The sequence below is a fragment of the Pezoporus wallicus genome, unplaced genomic scaffold (assembly GCF_028554395.1).
Source record: "Pezoporus wallicus isolate ANWC-B61680 ecotype Strahan unplaced genomic scaffold, APGP_CSIRO_Pwel_v1 contig_749, whole genome shotgun sequence".
Taxonomy (NCBI): Eukaryota; Metazoa; Chordata; class Aves; order Psittaciformes; family Psittacidae; genus Pezoporus; species Pezoporus wallicus.
The window spans coordinates 5,127,039-5,144,904 of NW_026641327.1; the positions used below are offsets into that span (position 1 = coordinate 5,127,039).

Here is a 17,866-nt window from a genome sequence, read left to right on the forward strand (position 1 = left end):
TGCAAATACGTAAGTGCGAGGTGCTTATGCTGTCAGGAGTTACCTGAGGAAAGGACTGCACTGTGGTACAGCAAATGTCTCAGGACATGCACAGGTAGAGGTGTCATCCTGCTGCCTGTGCTCTCTATGGGGATGCAAGCCATGGCTGCAAATGCAAATGAGACTGGGATCTAATCATTATTTATGGTAGAAAGGGTGCATAAGTGAGGTGAGTCACAGTGCTGGTCTGTCTTATCTACATTTTTCATGATTCTTTGCCTTTTTCATTGTGCTGTCTCCTTTAAGGAGAAATTCAAGTGTGAGGACTTGTCAACTTCAAAGTCCAGGTGCTTTTGTCATGTGTTTCGAGAAGAAAATCACCTTAGATGAGCTGGGTCTTTGGAGCTTTATTCAGTTACAGGCGGGGATCTGGATTCAAACCTCAATCAGGTCATGAATGAAAATAGAGTAGGTGAGGTGAAGGCACTTGAGGATTTATAATCTTATGCCATCTTTCTTATAATAGGACTTAAACAAATCCTTCTGGATGCCCAGAGGAATTCTTAGCTTTCACTAGATGTTGGCTTAAACACCTTGACAGGATCAGTTTTTTCCGACATTTGAACATCTTTCCATCATGAATTAGATGCTGTTTGCTTCCCTCTCCTTCTCCTTTCCTCCCTCCCTCCACCCGTGCTTATTCACAGCCCTGAGCTACTGCACAATTTGACAGTCTTTGCACAGAGATCAGAATTACGTGAGTATAACAGGTCACAGCTGAGGTGTTCAGGTTGTGGGCGAAGCTTGCACAGCTCCTTATGTACATGATGCCTTCCTTGCTAAAGCTGTTGCTGTTAGTCACCCACTTGGATGAGCAATAAACTCACTGGCGGATTTCAGGCTAAGTAAAAAGAAGCAACTGCGCTGGAACTCTCAACTGGAACAGCAGCATCAGTTATAATTGCTCATAACAATGGAATCTGAAAATGGCTCAGCTTCGAATTCTCTGTGTTCAGTTGCCACGGGGAAACAGGTTTTCTGTGAGGCTACAGGAAATGAAGGGTGTCAGATGTATAAAACCACAAGATTTTGAATGTGCGTGATCAATATACAATACATGGCAGCTCATTAGAAGCGTGTCAGCAAGGATACCTTAGACTCAGGCAAGGAGCTGAGGAGATGATGTAGCAGTCTTCCTGAGGTACAGAAGGGGAGGGAGGATTTTGATAAACAGAATGTGGGAAAAGGGAAATCTTTAATTTATTCCCCAGGATACTGGAGGCAAATGTGGCAGTGGTGTCACAAGACTGTGACAGTGCATTGTGGATATGTCAGCTATGTCTGCTAGCTGGCATGTCTGTAAGTGCTAGTACATGATAAGACAAGTACTGTTAATTGCAGTGATGTATAGGAGCCCCGCCACAGCCCAGGAGACACATGGTGCCAGGCCCTGTTCAGGAGAAAAACAGAGTAGTCTGTTTCCAAGAGACTTAACCATGATGCTTTTCTGCCTGAAAGGATACATTTGACATATTAAATCACCAAGGTAGGTTTATCTTGGCAGAGCGTTCTTCCTGATGATGTGTTGCTTAGCCTGTATTATCTAATGGGATCAGCCAACAATCTGCTTGGCTGACAAATGACCAAAACATTGGTGAAGAGCTGAAAAATCTGGTATGCGTCAGGCCTCCTTAGCATCCAGAAACCACCAGGATAGAGAAGTATTTAGAGGCCACTGCAGTGAGAGCCATTGCTCCCTTACCTTTAAAGATCTCCAAACAGGGACTGTAGCAACAGGACAAGGGGTAATGGGTTCAAACAGGGGAAGTTCAGGTTAGATTTAATGTGAGGGTCATGAGGCACTGGAACAGGTTGCCCAAAGATATGGTGAATGGTCCGTCCCTGGCAGTGTTCAAGGCCAGGTTAGACAGGCAAATCCAGCCAACAGGGCTTATGAATTCATGCATGGAGTTTCTCCTACAGGCTAGAAAGTGTTCCCAGCCCTGCTGGAAAGCTCAGCAGGGTCTGATGCAGGGTCCCTGGAGCATCCATCTGCTTTCTAAGGCTCCAAAGGACGAGGCTGCCAGGAAAGCAGCCAGGGGGGTTATGGGTGCTTAGGAGTCAACTGACAAGCAGGCGGAAAACTATCAGGATAAGCCTGGCAGCCCAAAGGTAGGTCTCTTAGGCAGCTCTGGATACAATTTGGTATTAAGTGCTTTTCTCCTCTTTTCATCTTTTGGTGAAACTACTGTTTCTTAGCAATCATCTATGAAGAGAGCCTGTGCAATGACATTTCTGTCCAGGCATGTTTCTTGTCTCTACTACGATAAAGTAATGCTTTACCTTTGTTTCTGACACCATCCAGAAAGTTAATGGCATATGAAATCAGAATGTTAATAATTTTTCTTCTGCTCTGAGCCCAGTGCAGATAAGAAAAGAGAATGATATTGTGTGGATGGATTATATGGATCAACCTTTAATTTTGTTTGGCTTGCAATCTGGTATCCAGCTTGTTTCTCTTTGGGTAATTATTAAATTAATTTGCTTCTGTATAAATGAAGTTTCCAGGTCTGCTATGCCCTCAAATATCTCCCTCTCAGAGCAGCATCCTCTGGGTGAGGGAAGAATCTGCTTTAGGTAGGGAGATCTGAACAGCTCCATGGTTTTGCCTATGTCCTTACACGGCTTATTGCTGGGCTTTCTGTGGGTGACAGAGCCTCTGCCCAGCTCTCCATGTACATTCCCCACCAAGCATCTCCTGCTAGCCTTGACTAAACTCCCCTGTGTCACTGATGGACGGCATCCTGCAGTAGAAACTGAAATCTTGGCCCTAGCATGTGTGCTTTTTTTCAACTGAAGGCAAACCATCTGGGAATCATATTGTGAGAGCTGTGTACAGGTGTAACTCTTGGTTTACAGTCACATAGAATCATAGAATGGTTTGGGTTGGAAAGGACCTTAAGATCATCCAGTTTCAACCCCCCTGCCATGGGCAGGGAGGCCTCACACTAAACCAGCCTAAGGCTCTGTCCAGCCTGTCCTTGAACATCACCAGGGATGGAGCATTCACAACTTCTTTGGGCAGCCTGTTCCAGCGCTTCACTGCCCTCACAGTAAAGAACTTCTTCCTTATGTCTAAGCTGTTTCATTTTAAACCCGTTGCCCCTTGTCCGATTGCCACAGTCCCTCATGAAGAGTCCCTTCCCAGCATCCTTGTAGCCACCCTTCAGATACTGGAAGGCTGCTATGAGGTCTCCATGCAGCCTTCTGTTCTCCAGGCTGAACAGCCCCAACTTTCTCAGCCTGTCTTCATAGGGGAGGTGCTCCAGTCCCCTGATCATCCTCGTGGCCCTTCTCTGGACTTGTTCCAACAGTTGCATGTTCTTTTTATGCTGAGGACACCAGAACTGCACACAACACTCCAGGTGAGGTCTCACAAGAGCAGAGTAGAGGGGCAGGATCACATCCTTCAACCTGCTGGTCACGTTCCTTTTGATGCAGCCCAGGATACATCTTTTCAGTAAGGCTGAGGAAGTCCTTGTATAGTTAGTGAATGTGATTTACAGGGTTAGGAGGAAAACAAAAGAAACATGTTATCACCTGATGATTTACTGACCTCCTTCTGAAAACAAACCAAAAGCCAGCAAGTACAGTTCCTGATAGATGAAGCCCTTTGCAGAAGCATTTGCAGGTACATTTTCCTGTGTCTGTTCATTCATAGACATGGAGGAGAGGCATAGGGTGAAGAGAATTAGCCCATCCTTATTAATATGTATCTGCCTAATGCACAGCTGTGTCACCTGGTGTACACACCTCATCACCAGAGGCTGTTCAGGCCACTCCATTTTTTTGCATGCTCTCTCTCTCCCTTTAGTTTAGAGTTGGATTGCTCATTCACTGATGTGCACCACTTACTTGTGTGTACAGGAGTCTTTCATGTTGTCTAAAGCATGAATAATAATGGAGAAAATTAATACTAAGAGAAGTTCATGAGGATGCTGATCATGCCGTTTACATGCCGAATACACCACTACTTGAGATGCAGGCTTAGACTTCCAATGCAGAGAAGGAAAAAGAGAATGGTAATGTAGTCATGGACCTGAAAGAAAACAAGGGTCAGCTATTAGGGACTAATAAATCAAAGACCTCTCAATTGGCTAATAAGGTCCATGGCTTATAGTGTTTAAGTAGGTTGAATTCTAATAATTTCATTCCTGGTCACAGCTGCTGCACTGCATCCTTGATCTCCATATTCTTTTTTCTATTGTTGTGTTCAAGTGCATCTTAAAATGCAGCTCAATTAATTCGGTGAAAATTGGAATAAAGTAAAATTTATGGTATTAAAAAGTAGCCCATTTGACACATAGTAAGCAGCTAGCTTGTCAGGCTTAACAATAAAATATTGTTAAGACATCAGTGTGGAAGAAGAGACTGCGTATTAAGTTTCTGACAGCCAGATTCATGTTTACAGCTTTCCGAAACCCAGCAGCTTTATAGAAAGCATTATAATTTCTGTAGAACAAAGGAAGATTACTTCAGTGCTCATCTATGCCAACAAAGAATGACTTTCTATGCTTTCTCTCAATTCCATAAAACCCATTTTTCCTTTCAAGAAAGCACTAGATTTGGAATAAACAAAATGCTAGACAAAGCTACTAGAGCAGAGCTAAATTTCTTAAAGTTATTAATTTATTAACATTTGAAAAATTGCAGTCCTGGTCCTGAAATTATTAATGGTGTGATGCTAATTCACTGATAACCTTAGCTGCAAAACATTTGGTGGCTGAGTTACAAAAGTGGTGCTGGTGTGATTATGTCCACTTTTGTCTGACTCATTAATACATTTGCCTAGGACTAAGGAAACCTCTGGCTGATGGAGATTAAACCCAGATATATAAAAGCACACTGTTGGGGTGGAGCTCCCCCAGTGCCTAACTGCTGATCCTATTCTCCTCTAAGCTAGCTCTAAACTAGCTTCCTCTGTGTAAACCAGCTCCCTAGGGGAAGGATAAACCTGCTGGTGAGGTTCAGAGGGTTCGCTCTTTGCTGTTGGTGGTTTTGGCATCAATATATAAGGTGCAACAACTCTATTAGAGTTGCTCCCTAACCTGTATCTAAAATACATGCCTGGGCTTCAGTAGACCCAAGACAGAGTTCACTCTCTGCTAAGCTCCCAGTGGTTCCAGTTTAATTGCCCATACAGTTAATTATGTGTACAAGCTGTAACATCCTTTTCCCACCGTGGCTGAAGATCTGGTAAATAATGACCTGGGAAGTGGCAATGAGGGTTTTGTTCTCTCTGGCACAAGGGGGAAATGAACCTAAAACTATCACAGCTTGGGAAGTTTTCCCAAGCACTGGGTATTCCTACTGATAATTTGTAGTTCTTTGCTAAGTTATAGGAGAAACTCAGCTTTGATTTTGTTCCTTTTTCTTATAAGCACCCTCAAATGGAATATATCAATGTTTATTGAATGGAAGGTCTCACATCAAATTTACACTATTTTTACATGCCTGTAAAATCCTTTGACTTGGATTTGATGGATTTGAAGGAACCTGTCTCGTCTTATTTGAAGAGGGACTGACACATTTAATTCAATTTGATCTGGACCAATGGACCCAAATTATTACGGTTCAGATATTCAACATTGAAAAATCGCTCTGTTGTAGGACCATTTATCAGGATGGAAATGTCAGAGCCTGCCAAATCCATTACTGATTTGGAGATACTCATGTGTCTTCAGACAGTATTTTCTGTAGAGGAGTGCATTGTTGCACTGACACTGGCATTTACACATAGACCGTGGAACCCTGCATCTCAGTTGAAGAGTATAATCTACCAACACCTGCCTTAATTGGGTGTTTTCTGTGTAAACAAGTAATTTTCATGTAAGTCATTTTGCGATACTAGTATTTTCAAATCTATAGACAAATGCTATGTGAGAGACAGGACTCTGTAATTTAGCAGAGAGCAATAATGGGTGAGATTTTCTGTGATTTGTATGTACAGTGTGATTATATGGAGGGGATCCCATTTTTCAATTAATTTTTTTAAGTCTGCATGAAAAGTTGGCATCGTGATTTTGATTAGACTACCTAAATATTTATTCTACTCCAATTAAAAGAACAACTTGACTACAGTATGTTTGCCTGGGCTGATTTTTATTACTTCTGCTCAAATGCTTTCTGGAGGAACCAATGGTTTCTTTCTTCTTTAACCCTATCCAATCTCTTCCTAATACTATTGCTCTGCACATTGTACATTGTAGATCATTGCAGTGAATCTCACAGTGAAAATCAAGTTGAGATGAGTTAAAAAACATTGCTGTGCCTTCTAAAGGTGGGCAGAGTAGTAATTTGGGGTATTGCAGTTTTCTGGGGTGCTTACAGGGGTATATTTTTAATAAACAGTTGTATTATCCTAAGTATATGGATGTCTTACTAAACTTTGGCTCCTTCTTTTAACAGGCTGTGAAAGAAGAGTCCTCTTTTGTAAATCCCAGTAAGACCTCCAGCCTGCAGGACCCTAATGTAAGGTCTGTTGTTTCTTGTCCATAGGGAAAACATCAAATAAATGCATGATATAGTGAGGCATTTTCCACACAGTATCTCCAACAGATGTTACAGGTCAACTTGCTCATCCAAAAGTTCACCAAGCAATGGCCTGTCTGTCAGAAGGGTGCTTATTTGGTATGTGTATACCACATATAGTTGAAGAATTAATAAAAGCTCAGCTTTAAAAATTAGATGGAGTGTATACACTTAAACAATTGATAAATGCTGAAAGTAAAAAACAGGTCCAGTGACAGACCTAAAAATCTTGTGTAAGAATAAGTCAGTTTTCATAACTTCTGTATCAGAAGCACACTAGATACTCCAAACTGGAATATCCTTGTGTTTGTGTTTTTCTGATGGCTCATTTGCAGGCAGTAGTGACTAGTTTGGATTGTACTTTTATTCTGATGATGGTGGATAGAAGTCTTCCTTTTTGGAAATGGCCATTTTAAAGAAGCATATTAATTGTAAACATTATTTGAATGGCACAGTGTGCTGTCTCTCATCAGGTCACTAGAGAGGAGGTTACAGCATGAGTGTTTGAAAATTGCCTGCCTCTGTATGTGTGGTAGTACCACCACTTTGGACATCTTAAGTATCCAAATCTGAGAGGAGGATTGAATGAAAGAGAACTATGAATTCAAAGCAATCACATTGGCTGTTAATCAGCTAATATGCAAGTGTATATGCTATGTATACGCATATTCAATATATACGTGTATATGTAATATGCATATGTACTAGAACCCTAGTTATCCCATTATTTTATTTTATGACTTTCTGGTGGTGACTCTTGCAGTTGAAAGCAGACATTTAAGTATCTTATAGAAAAGTCTGGATGAGGGCTGTAATGAATTAGATTTGACAGATCCTTCTGAACGCAAAAAGAAACAGTTAAAGTTGTGAAAGTTTTTCCATCCTTTCTTCCAATGTGTATCTTTCCTATAAGGTGAAAAATCACTAACAGTGTTCAAAAACCATTTCATTGAAATATTCCATTCATATCAGACTGGACTAGCAGAACTGCTATGTTTGCTTAGTGAAAGCATCTACCTAGAGAATAATGGTGAGGATGGCTGGTGGTGCTGAGGCAGGAGGAGATGTGAGCAACAATATTGCTTTCCAGGGCAGTCCCTGTCTTGCCTGCAGTACAGCTGTGATTCCCAGTTCCCCACATGTATGTCTCTCATCTCAGGACACCCTACAGAGCTGTAACTTCTAGCTTGACAGGCTGTGATTTTCCCATTTGTCCAAGGGGCTGCAAAGTCTACTTGATATTTACAATCACCCTTTTTTCTCCTGTGCAATTGCCCTTTCTAGGCATCTACAACACTTTCTTATGTCCACTGAGAAAATTCATCACATACATTACACAGTGACCTATTTCTTTGTTTAATAGAAATGGGTTTCATGTATTGTCTTTGCCACAACAGCCTTTGTTGGATTGCTGTCACTTCCAGAAGCAGTTCAGGAGGACCTAGACTGTAAAGCCCTGTGTGATTTGGAAAGTGGCTGCAGACTTGTTTTCCTTACCTTCTGAAATTCTTATGCTGAACCTCTGTATAACATATGTAGAAAAGGCTTTCTATTTCACATTTGGTAACGGATCCTCTCCTGCTTCATCGTGCTGAGCTGTAAATGTATGCTTTGTGAAGTGAAATACTATTCAACGTGAGTAAGGATGGCAACCTGGCTGCAAAGCTGATGTTACTGTTTTCTTTTGCACACATCCAAGCTTATAAACTCATAAAAGCCACTTTGGAGTTCTCAGTATGCAGTAGACTGGTGTATATTTGTCTAATATTTATTTTTATCTGGTTTATGTCAAGCATTGTTTCCTCTACCGTCAGTTCTGCCAAATGATATGGTATTGTTTTATTGCTTTGTGTCTGTGTCCTGGAGGTACAAATATACAAGTAATCAGTGCTCAGGGATAGACCAATTTTAACAGCGTGCATTCAAAACTCAGAGAATAATGCAAAGTAAATTCAGTGTCTAACCAATTCTCTCTCTCCAAGTGGCTTTCCTTTCTGCAGGGACTTATGCACTCTTGCAGACAGCCAGAATGTGACCTTTTTGCTAATAACATCCTCTATAACCTCTATTTTGTGGACTTGGATGGACACAAATAAGCCTTTGCTCTGCTAGGAATTGCATCTGAGTAGAGCTAAGGGTTAGTTCATACTGATCAGACAAGTCACCTGGGATTTTTTTCTCTTCTTTAGTTGAGAAATACACAAATATCCTTTGTACAAAAGCCCTCCCTGTAGAATATAGTTTTTATTCCTGCAAGAACCCATGCAGACATTCCTGTGGACAGCACCTGTGTGAATATTTGAGGATGTTTGCTTGCTGAAATATCTTACCAGTTGAAACCAGTGTCTGTTGGAGCTATTTAACAATAAATACCCTTTTTATGCAAGGGATTTACAGCAGGGACAATGAGTTCATGTGTTTCATTACTGATGACTGTACAATGCATTAGCAAAATGCTCCATATTTTCCAAACCCATGCCATTGGGAAGTTTGCTCAGGCTACCTAGTAAGCAAACATATGCAGTTTTGATCATTAACTGAAGTATGAATTCTTCATACAAATAGGGAAATAGAAGGTGAGGAAGAAGGGTAGTAGTGCTTGTTTGATTAAAGATCTGTGCTCTCTTTGCTACCATTTTGTCTGCTCATCCATTGCCACTCTGAAGATTACACTTCCAATGAATTAACTACTTGGATATGGCCTGTAATCCCCCTGAGCAATTATTTTAGCATCTGCCATGGCAGACTCAATTTGGCTAACAATTGCTATAGCTCTTTGTAGAATTAGTTCTGGTTCAACTAGTAATTACTCATATATATGTGTGGTGCAGCCACTTTCACTGCAAGCAGGTCTCCAGTCATTTTGTTGGGCATGGCCTCGGAATTATGTTGTGTTTATGCGAAGTTGCCATGTGTCAGTCAGTTTATTCACCTGTTTTCTGACTCTGTTGGCAAACTGCAGATACTTCTATCTCTAAATCAGTTTAAATATGGGGAAAAACACCACAGCTGAAGCTGAAATTGCACTGTTTTGTTAGCTTTCAGGAGGGAAAAGCTTGTGAAATTTGCTCTGTTGTTTGGTGCAAAGGCTGGAAGTGTAAGGTTGTCTCCTGATCTTTCTGTTAATAGCTCACCTGTACATGCCAGATTAGGCTGTGGGAGAATGTGGGACCACAGAAGAGTACGGTCCTCCCTCCTCCTGCGTTTGGAAAGCAGTGCTGTATGTTGCTTTATGTCCTTTCCCTCCTCTGGATAGGGTTGTTTTTTTTTTTCTCTCACACTGTTTCAAGTGCTGGTCCCCACATTCATTGAAGAAAAAGCTAGTGACTCAGTAACCCAGTACATGCTACACTGTCCTAGCTTACACTCTCCTTAAGCCTCAGTGAAGACCGATATAGTGCATATGAATTGGGACACAGTTGTACGTTCCCCTTGCTGACCCTGCTGCTTTGCTGATAACCCCTAGCAGAGCAGCAGACCTGCACTGTGACAGTAGAAGTCATCTGGTTACCTAAGCTGGATCCATCCAGGCTGCACATGATCAAAGTAAATGAGAGCAACTAATAGGAAGGGAATTTCAAAAGCGAATTAAGCAGGAGAGCTGCAAGTTATCCTGATAAGAGACAGGAGTCCTACCAAGAAGAGTTAGACATGGCTTTATTACAGCTCTGTTGTAACAGACTTGAAAGCACGCACATCTTCATCAATATCCAAGTAATATGTACAGAGAAGTACAGCCCAGCTATATAGCTGAGGCATAAGCACTTTGGACAAGGCAGAACTTAATGTTGGTTTGCAGAATAAGAAATACCTGAAAAAAAAAAAGTTATTTATGTATTTGCATTATTTTGGTTTTTATACTGCCTGTATTTAGTCAAGAAGAGATACAGCTGGTTTGCAGTTACTACTTTGCTTAGTGAGGCATGCTTTGCTAAGACATATAGTAAAAATATGTTTGTGTGGACATTGGTCTCATTTGGAATTTACAATGACAGTCATTTTGCAGTGATTTTTAGTGGTACTTCTTTTGGGATGTAGGGCCCAAATCTGCAAGGGAAGCAGTGATCACATCAGTCCTTTTTGTGACCAAGGAGAGGAATTTGTCTTCCACTAGTGCTAGAAAAGCCTTTCTAACACGAACATTTTCTTCTTTAGTGTTGTAAGAGAAGAATCTGTCATGGTGCTGAATGGGCCAGAAGGGATTATGAGGATTTAACAGAGGTATCTCCATGTCTGTTAGAAACTTCCTTACACCCAAGTATCTGAGTTGGTGTCCAGATGGAAGTGTTGAGGGAGAAGTGTTCGGGGAGAATTCACTGATCAGATATCTAATTTAATTTAGGTTTGAGATTACTGCATGTTCTTATGTATAATTTTGGTAAGGATCTCATCACCTGCCTCCAGATGGGATTTTTTTATTTGGTTCTTTTAGCCTTGAGAGATCAGGGTTCAGGCTGCCTGCCAGAACATTTGTATAATGAAGTAAGTATAAAATACTGTAGGAAATACAAAAATAACAATTGCGTTTTGTATCACCTCCAGTTGCACTTTCCTGTGATCAAGAGATCCAGCCTGTCTACTGATGAGGGATGCAAAGGTTTCTCTCCTGCAGCGTATCAAGCGAATGTGAATCACATGGTCACCTCCTCACCTTTTTGTAAACCTCACCCATTTCTTAGTAAGGGGTGTGCTGCTAGAAAGATAACCTTTTGAACTTTCTGTCCGGAAGTTTACCACTTAATTGTGAGCCTGCTTCATTTGTTTAATGTAATAAATATATGGCTAACCACAGAACCCCATCAAGATAGTTCCTTCCATTATTCCTCAAAGCTTTGCCAGACAGAAGCACCATCTGTAGAACTTTCCCACTGCCTATACACAAACTTCTCCTGAAGACTCTTTGAAGTGTCTGTTTTCCCTCTGGCTATGACCATCTGGGTAAGCCTAAAGCATGTATGTGCGTGTGCGTGTGCACACAGATTCACACATGCAGAGTTTGACTATATTTAATACAAAGTCTACACTTTCCTATTTTATTCTTTTCTTCAAATATACCTGAATGTAATCCCCAGATTAACACTGCTGTGCCTTCTTCAGGGATTCCAGCGAGTGAAGTATTAGACCAAAATAGTCTAGATGTCAGGAACTGCTAATACTTTTGAACCAGTCAAAATAGTGTCTGTCCTTGGGAATACCCTGTTTGCAAGCCAAGTGTTCGTCTTGGAACAACTCAGAAAGTGGAAATGTTATCAAAAATGCCTAAAGTTAAACAAAGTTTGGTAAGGAACAGAAGTTAAATTGGTAAAACAGGAATTAGCGGTCAACAGGATTGTTCATGATGTGTTTTTTTCTTCATGGTCATTTGAAGCTCAGAAAAGCTTAGACATGATGTATGTCTGATTCAGGTGAGCTGGCTGAAGGTCTTCAAGTGCTGGTACATGCAAACACTAACACCTTCTTCATTTACTAAATGTTAGTCTTCATTTTGTGAGTAGCTATTTACTGTTACACACACAAGACTATCCAGATGTTAAAATAGATACACTCTTCTGAGGTTGGGTTTTGGAAAATGTAAATAGTAATTGACATTGTTTCTGTGAAATTTTAGTTATTTATTGTAGAACTGTTGATTGGAAGGGATATCTGGAGGTCATCTAGTCCAGCCTTCTGCTCAAAGCAAGACTTTCACCAACACAAGATCACATCAGCCATGGCTTTGTCTATCTGGATTTTGAAAACCTCCAAGGATGAAAGTCATACAGCCTTTTATGCAGAATACTGATCAATTGTGCAAACACAAATTCCTGCATTTCTGAAGCAGGTGCCCAGTAGTTTTCAGTCAAGTGCCCTCTTCAACTGAAGCCCTCAAGTTGGTTGGTCAGTTATTACTGTTCTTGTTGCTGTTGCCACTTGCTGTTTTGCACCATGTGGTACATTTATGGACTGCAATATTTATTTTCCCGTATAGCACGCTTCTGGATTGCTACCAGCTTTGGCATGCTTTACATCCCACATGGTTCAGGATTTGTCTGTGGATTTCTTTCTGTTTCAACCAACTGCTGCATCACCCTTTGTTGATCCTTGTTATCCGAATTATCTCATCTTTCATAGGATTGCAAATAGCAATATTCTTCTTCTGTGGGAGTAGGTATAAGCACCAGCTGGAGCTTTGTGCATTCATCTATTCTAATTTTCTTTGTAAATCTTCCCATCCAAAACCAAATTACACTATTACATTAAGACTAATTATATTAGGAGCTGCTCAACACGTAATGTAAAATTAAATGTTATCTCACAGAGCTTGATGATGCTGCACACCAGAAAAGAAGGGTGGAAAGTATTATATCAAGTTATACAGGGTACAGATGAATCAGAATTAATAGCAGGCACTCTTCTGAATGCCCAATGCAGAGTAAGCTTTGCTCATACAAATTGTCAATGTGATTCCCTTGCTGAGGCTTACGCATCTGCTGTACACCAGGCTTTGAGTTTGGCTGCCTTTCAGTTTATGTGAATACATCCTACACCTTTCCTGACCAAAGTGATGATTATTCTTACGTGTATCATTTATGTATCACAAAGGGAGGAGTGTCATTCAAAGTAATGTCTGTATTCTTATGCTTTTCCCTTTCATTTCTCACCTGCACATATTGTATTAGCATTTGAATTATCATCTTTTGGTTTGCCTAATCAAGACACATTTTGGATCTGAAACTAGCCCTCAGTATCTGTCTTTATACATATGCTTCCACTGAATGTCAGGGTAGCTTTTCAACAGCATATAAGTGTATTCATAGGGAGTTTTTTTCTACATTATCCAACAGTATGTACTGCGTGCACTGACTTTTTCTATCAATCAGTGACACTGATTTAGGACTCTTTGGAATCACAGGAGTCCTCAAGACAACATTTTTTTAAGGAAAAAAAAACAACTTTCCTTTTTTTTTTTTTTAAGAAGGAAAAGTAGAACCCTGAGGTGGTAGCAGATCTCTCAGAGAAGTGGAATTTATTGTACAGCTGCTTACCAGCTGGTCAAGACTTCAAGGAACATGAACTGATTTTTAATTAGAAATTTTGATTGACAGAGATGGCTGTGTCCCACAAAGCTCTATTGGACATGGTATCTGACAGCAATTCTTACAAAGACTGAAACTGACACCTGGTCTTTGAGTCTGTGGCCTTAACCATGGACAGTTTCCAGGTAGGTAGCTTCTAAGAATCATAGAGCTGAAGTTTGGTACCAGCTGTCCAATGAGAACTGTGGTAGGAGATGTCCATGTTGGCAATTGGAGGTTAAGAATAAGCATGTCACCTGCATGATTCTGGACAGCTTGTTTCTTCCAAAGACTTCAGTTCCCTGGAGGAATAGATATATGCAAATGAACTTTTAGGCAGGTCATAATTGATGATGATCAAAAATTATGTGCTTAGTTTTACCTGACATTAGCTTCAGTGAATCCAAGCAGGTTGTGTTTTCTTAGAATCAGAATGGACTTCGCTCTAAGAGACAGAGTCTGAAACATAACATTTAAATATCTCCTTCTAAATGGATTGTGAAATATTCTAGGAAAACTTAAAACATCTAAGTTGGCTTCTTCCTAACAAATACTGATTGCTTTTAAAAAGCTGCTTTTTCAGTTAACCTTTACCCTAAAAAATAAAAACCATTAATTCTCCAACTGAAAAATTTCAACCAGCATTTCCAAAACCAAAATGAATAGCTAAATATACATCAGCCTGGCCTCAATCCAGTGGAAAGGCTAATGGATCTGTTACTCTGGCTTTTTACAGGAACTTCATCCAGTAATTTCTGCATCAGAGTCATAACTTCAAGCTGAACTCTTGCATACCCTTTGCATGCCAGCTTGCATTAAAGATTGCAGATAGGACACGTAGTTATGTTCTTTGACTTCATTCCAAGTATTGAAGACCTCTTTGACCTGTTGCCTGAAGTCAGATGCTGCAGAATTATTTGTAATTGTACTATTAATCTCTGAACTACAGAACAAGGAGCAATATTCAGACCTTTCAGATAAGGTTAAACTGATGAAATACCCCACTTGAGGTGCATTTCTTTCTTTGTGTCCTGTAAACTGCACCTAGGTTCAATGGAAGCCACAGCATTTACAGTGGCTGCCCTGATTGCTGTATGGAGAGGTAGGATTTGTAGCTCAGTTTGACCTTAGATACCTGGTGTTGACCTGCGACATTATTCTGAGTTGGGGGAGAAGAACATTTTCTGTATTATCATTATCTGTCTGTTGGACCACAGGAACATCACATTTTCATCTAGACTGCAGATACATTTTCATTGTAAGGGCAAGGCAGAAGAGGGAATTTTTTGCTTTAAAAGAAACAGAGCTCAAGTGAGGGTAAGGAAAGCGCACAAACTGATTTTGGATTAGGCTGCTGCTCTGTAGCAAGGAGCTTTGATGTACAGCTGCAATCTATATAAAAAAAAGGTAAAAAAAAAAAAAAACCTTTCTTCAGAAAGTTTGATGATGACAATAGCTTTCAAATGTTCAAATAACATTTTGGAGAGCTAACCTGTCTTCTGAGAAAAGCTACTTTATCAAAGTGAAAAAGCACAAATTATTGTGTCTTAACTTCAGATGGCCATAACTTTGGAAAAGAAGGAAGTGTGAAATCCTTAGAACACAGAAAAGCTGTGCATGCTTGTGTATGTTCCCTTAGCACGTTAGGCTATGTCTTTGATGCATAAGACAATGAATCTATCAGATAGTCTTCCTTCTTCCCAAGATTTCACTACCATATTCCCACTCAAAGGAAGTTCTGAAGCAAAAAATCAGCCAGCATTTTTTTGTGGGCATTTTTGTTTGTTTTTGTTCCCCCATGAATCAGCACCTAAAGGTCAGTCTTCATGCAGATGGCTGTATCCTTATAAATCATGGGGCTTTTAATCTCTACCCCTTTACCTTAGTCTGGGAGGGTGGAGGGAGAGAGATTGTTCCAGGTGGCAAAATAGGCACAAACAGAAGCAAAGAGGATAAAACCTGTTAAAGACAAATGCAGAAAATGGGTTCACCCAGCAAACGTTAGTGGTTTTAAAATTCTGAACTGGATTCTCCAGGGAAAGAGAAGTCATTTTATCCCTTTCAGCTTATTAGGTGTACAGTTGTTTGCTCCCAGATGGTTCACTTGCCACATTTCAAACAAGTACAGAGGTCTGCCCAGAGCCAGCTTAGCAGGGGACAAAGAGGCATGTCAGTCTACAGAAGCCACGGTACACAAAGAGGTGGTGCAGGCAGACGCATAGCACCCAGTCTCCCCATTACAGCTGAGTTGAGGGTGGGGTGCATCACCAGGAGCCCCTCGGCGCAAGCATGTACATCATGTCCCCAAGGAACATTCAAGCTAAGTCAGTGGACATCTGTGGTCACTTGAAATGTCCCACAGTGTATGTTTTTTGTGAGCAGTTTTGGTTTCAGTAGCCCTGTTGGCTGCTACTCTGAGAAAAAGACCCAAATTCCTTGGGTTTGGAGGGGATCTCTCTCTAGGACTTGTTTATGTTTCTGTGCAGGCTTGTGAAACTGGCTGAAGTAGGTGTGAAGTAAGGTGTGCTGGCTGCTGCTCAGGACTATGCTGAGGCTCTCAATGCCCAGGCAGTTTTTGATGACCTGGCACTGTATGCTGACATTTGTGGTTGTTATTGTCATTCTCACCAGGAAGGGACAGATTTTTATGTAAGGTGCCAGATCATGAAGTAACTCTGTCTTGGTTTGGTACCTTCATTTTTACACTGTAGTGGTTGGATACCATTATGGGGAAAAAAGCTTGTTATGAATTAATGAAACAGAACCTTATAAAGGAAATGCAATATACTGCACATTTCATTTTCTTTTTAAGTCTGAGTCCCACTGATCTTTCAACACTTCAGGTTTTGTTCAAGCTATATAGTCTATATGGGACTGTAAACTACAAATGGTGATATCTGCATGTAATGACTCTATTTAAGTAGACAAAATAATTGCAAGGCTTCTCTTCAAGAAAAGAAGTTTTTCCATATAAGATAATACATTCTGGCTGTAGAATTCAAAAGATAACAATGGATGTTATTCTGCTTTATAGTTGCTGCTTTTTCAAAAATATCAATGAGATCTTTTTCAAGTTTGTGTGATATTAAAAGTCTGCCATTTTTAAAGCACAGATCAGGCTCTGAGTTGATCAAGCTGGGCACTGCTTGCATCTGGTTGCTGATGTGACAGTAGCAACAGTTTGGAACATGTTCAGACTGAGGAAGAGCATTTACAGATGAAACAGGAGCTGTCACAGGATTTTTAGGCTGTTGTGGAAAGAGCTAACCTAGCAAGGTTTTAATGAGGACAAAAATCCAGCTCTGCAGTTGGTGGGACTAGACTAGCTTTTCGTCTCATGGTAATGGCCTCCTTGGATGGAGGCATCACCACTACTCCTTTTCATTCAGAGGTAGCTTCAATTTACACCCTAGCTAACCTGCAGTTTCTCAAAATGTGCAGTTAAATGGTGCTTGGGTCTCTCCCAGAGGCCTGGTAAATACCAGGAGAAAGGCACAGCTCTGCTGTCCCACACTCTGCTGTTTCCTAACCCATTGATAGAGCATCATTTGCTACCATTTTGAGGAAACGTTTCTCAACTTAGTTTAGTTTATACCACTAGTTTTGTTCCTGCTTTCACTGGGGTGATGAAAAAGTTTAAAATTTTTAAGTACCTTCTTACAAAGGTGTTGGAGAATTGTGAGGACTCCTCATTCAGAGCAAGGATTTCAGCTAATGTATTTCAGAAAACTTGAGCTGAAAGTAATGGCATTACAACATTCACACCCCTTGAGGATTTGACCATCAGATCCAATTGTTAAATGGCTTTTAATCTATTTATCCTGCTTATGTCAGAATGTGAATTGAAAGTCACCTTGGGTAAATTGAACTAGTAATTTTTTTTCAGTACTCAAAAACTACCTTTGGCAGAGCAAAAGTTGTCTAAGAAAACAACAGACAGAGCCATCATCCATTCTGAAGCCTGACTTCATGAAATTACATTGTGAGCTTCCATCATGATGTTGCTTCACAGATTTCCAGATTAGATATACTGGCTTCAAATCTAAAACAAGATCGTTTGGTCTTTTTTCTTCTCTTATCCCCCCCTTATTTACCAGCCTAACAAACTCAGCAAAAGGTCTCAAAATCTGGCCCGATTGTTCTGCATTAATTTTATTGCAAATCTGAACTATAAATGACTGACCTTGGAACTGGAATTTGGGAAGGGGCAAAATATGAATCTTGCTGCTATCTTGCTGACT

The 17,866-nt window shown here is 40.5% G+C and overlaps 1 protein-coding gene across 1 annotated transcript in view; it reads left to right on the forward strand.

Annotated features, from left to right (window-relative positions):
* LOC130606549 (band 4.1-like protein 4B) overlaps positions 1–17,866 on the forward strand; it is a 71,701-nt gene that overhangs the window by 20,143 nt on the left and 33,692 nt on the right. The window contains exon 4 of the mRNA XM_057423012.1: positions 6,448–6,515. Within this exon, the coding sequence (XP_057278995.1) occupies positions 6,448–6,515 (68 nt within the window). The remainder of the gene's footprint in view (positions 1–6,447; positions 6,516–17,866) is intronic.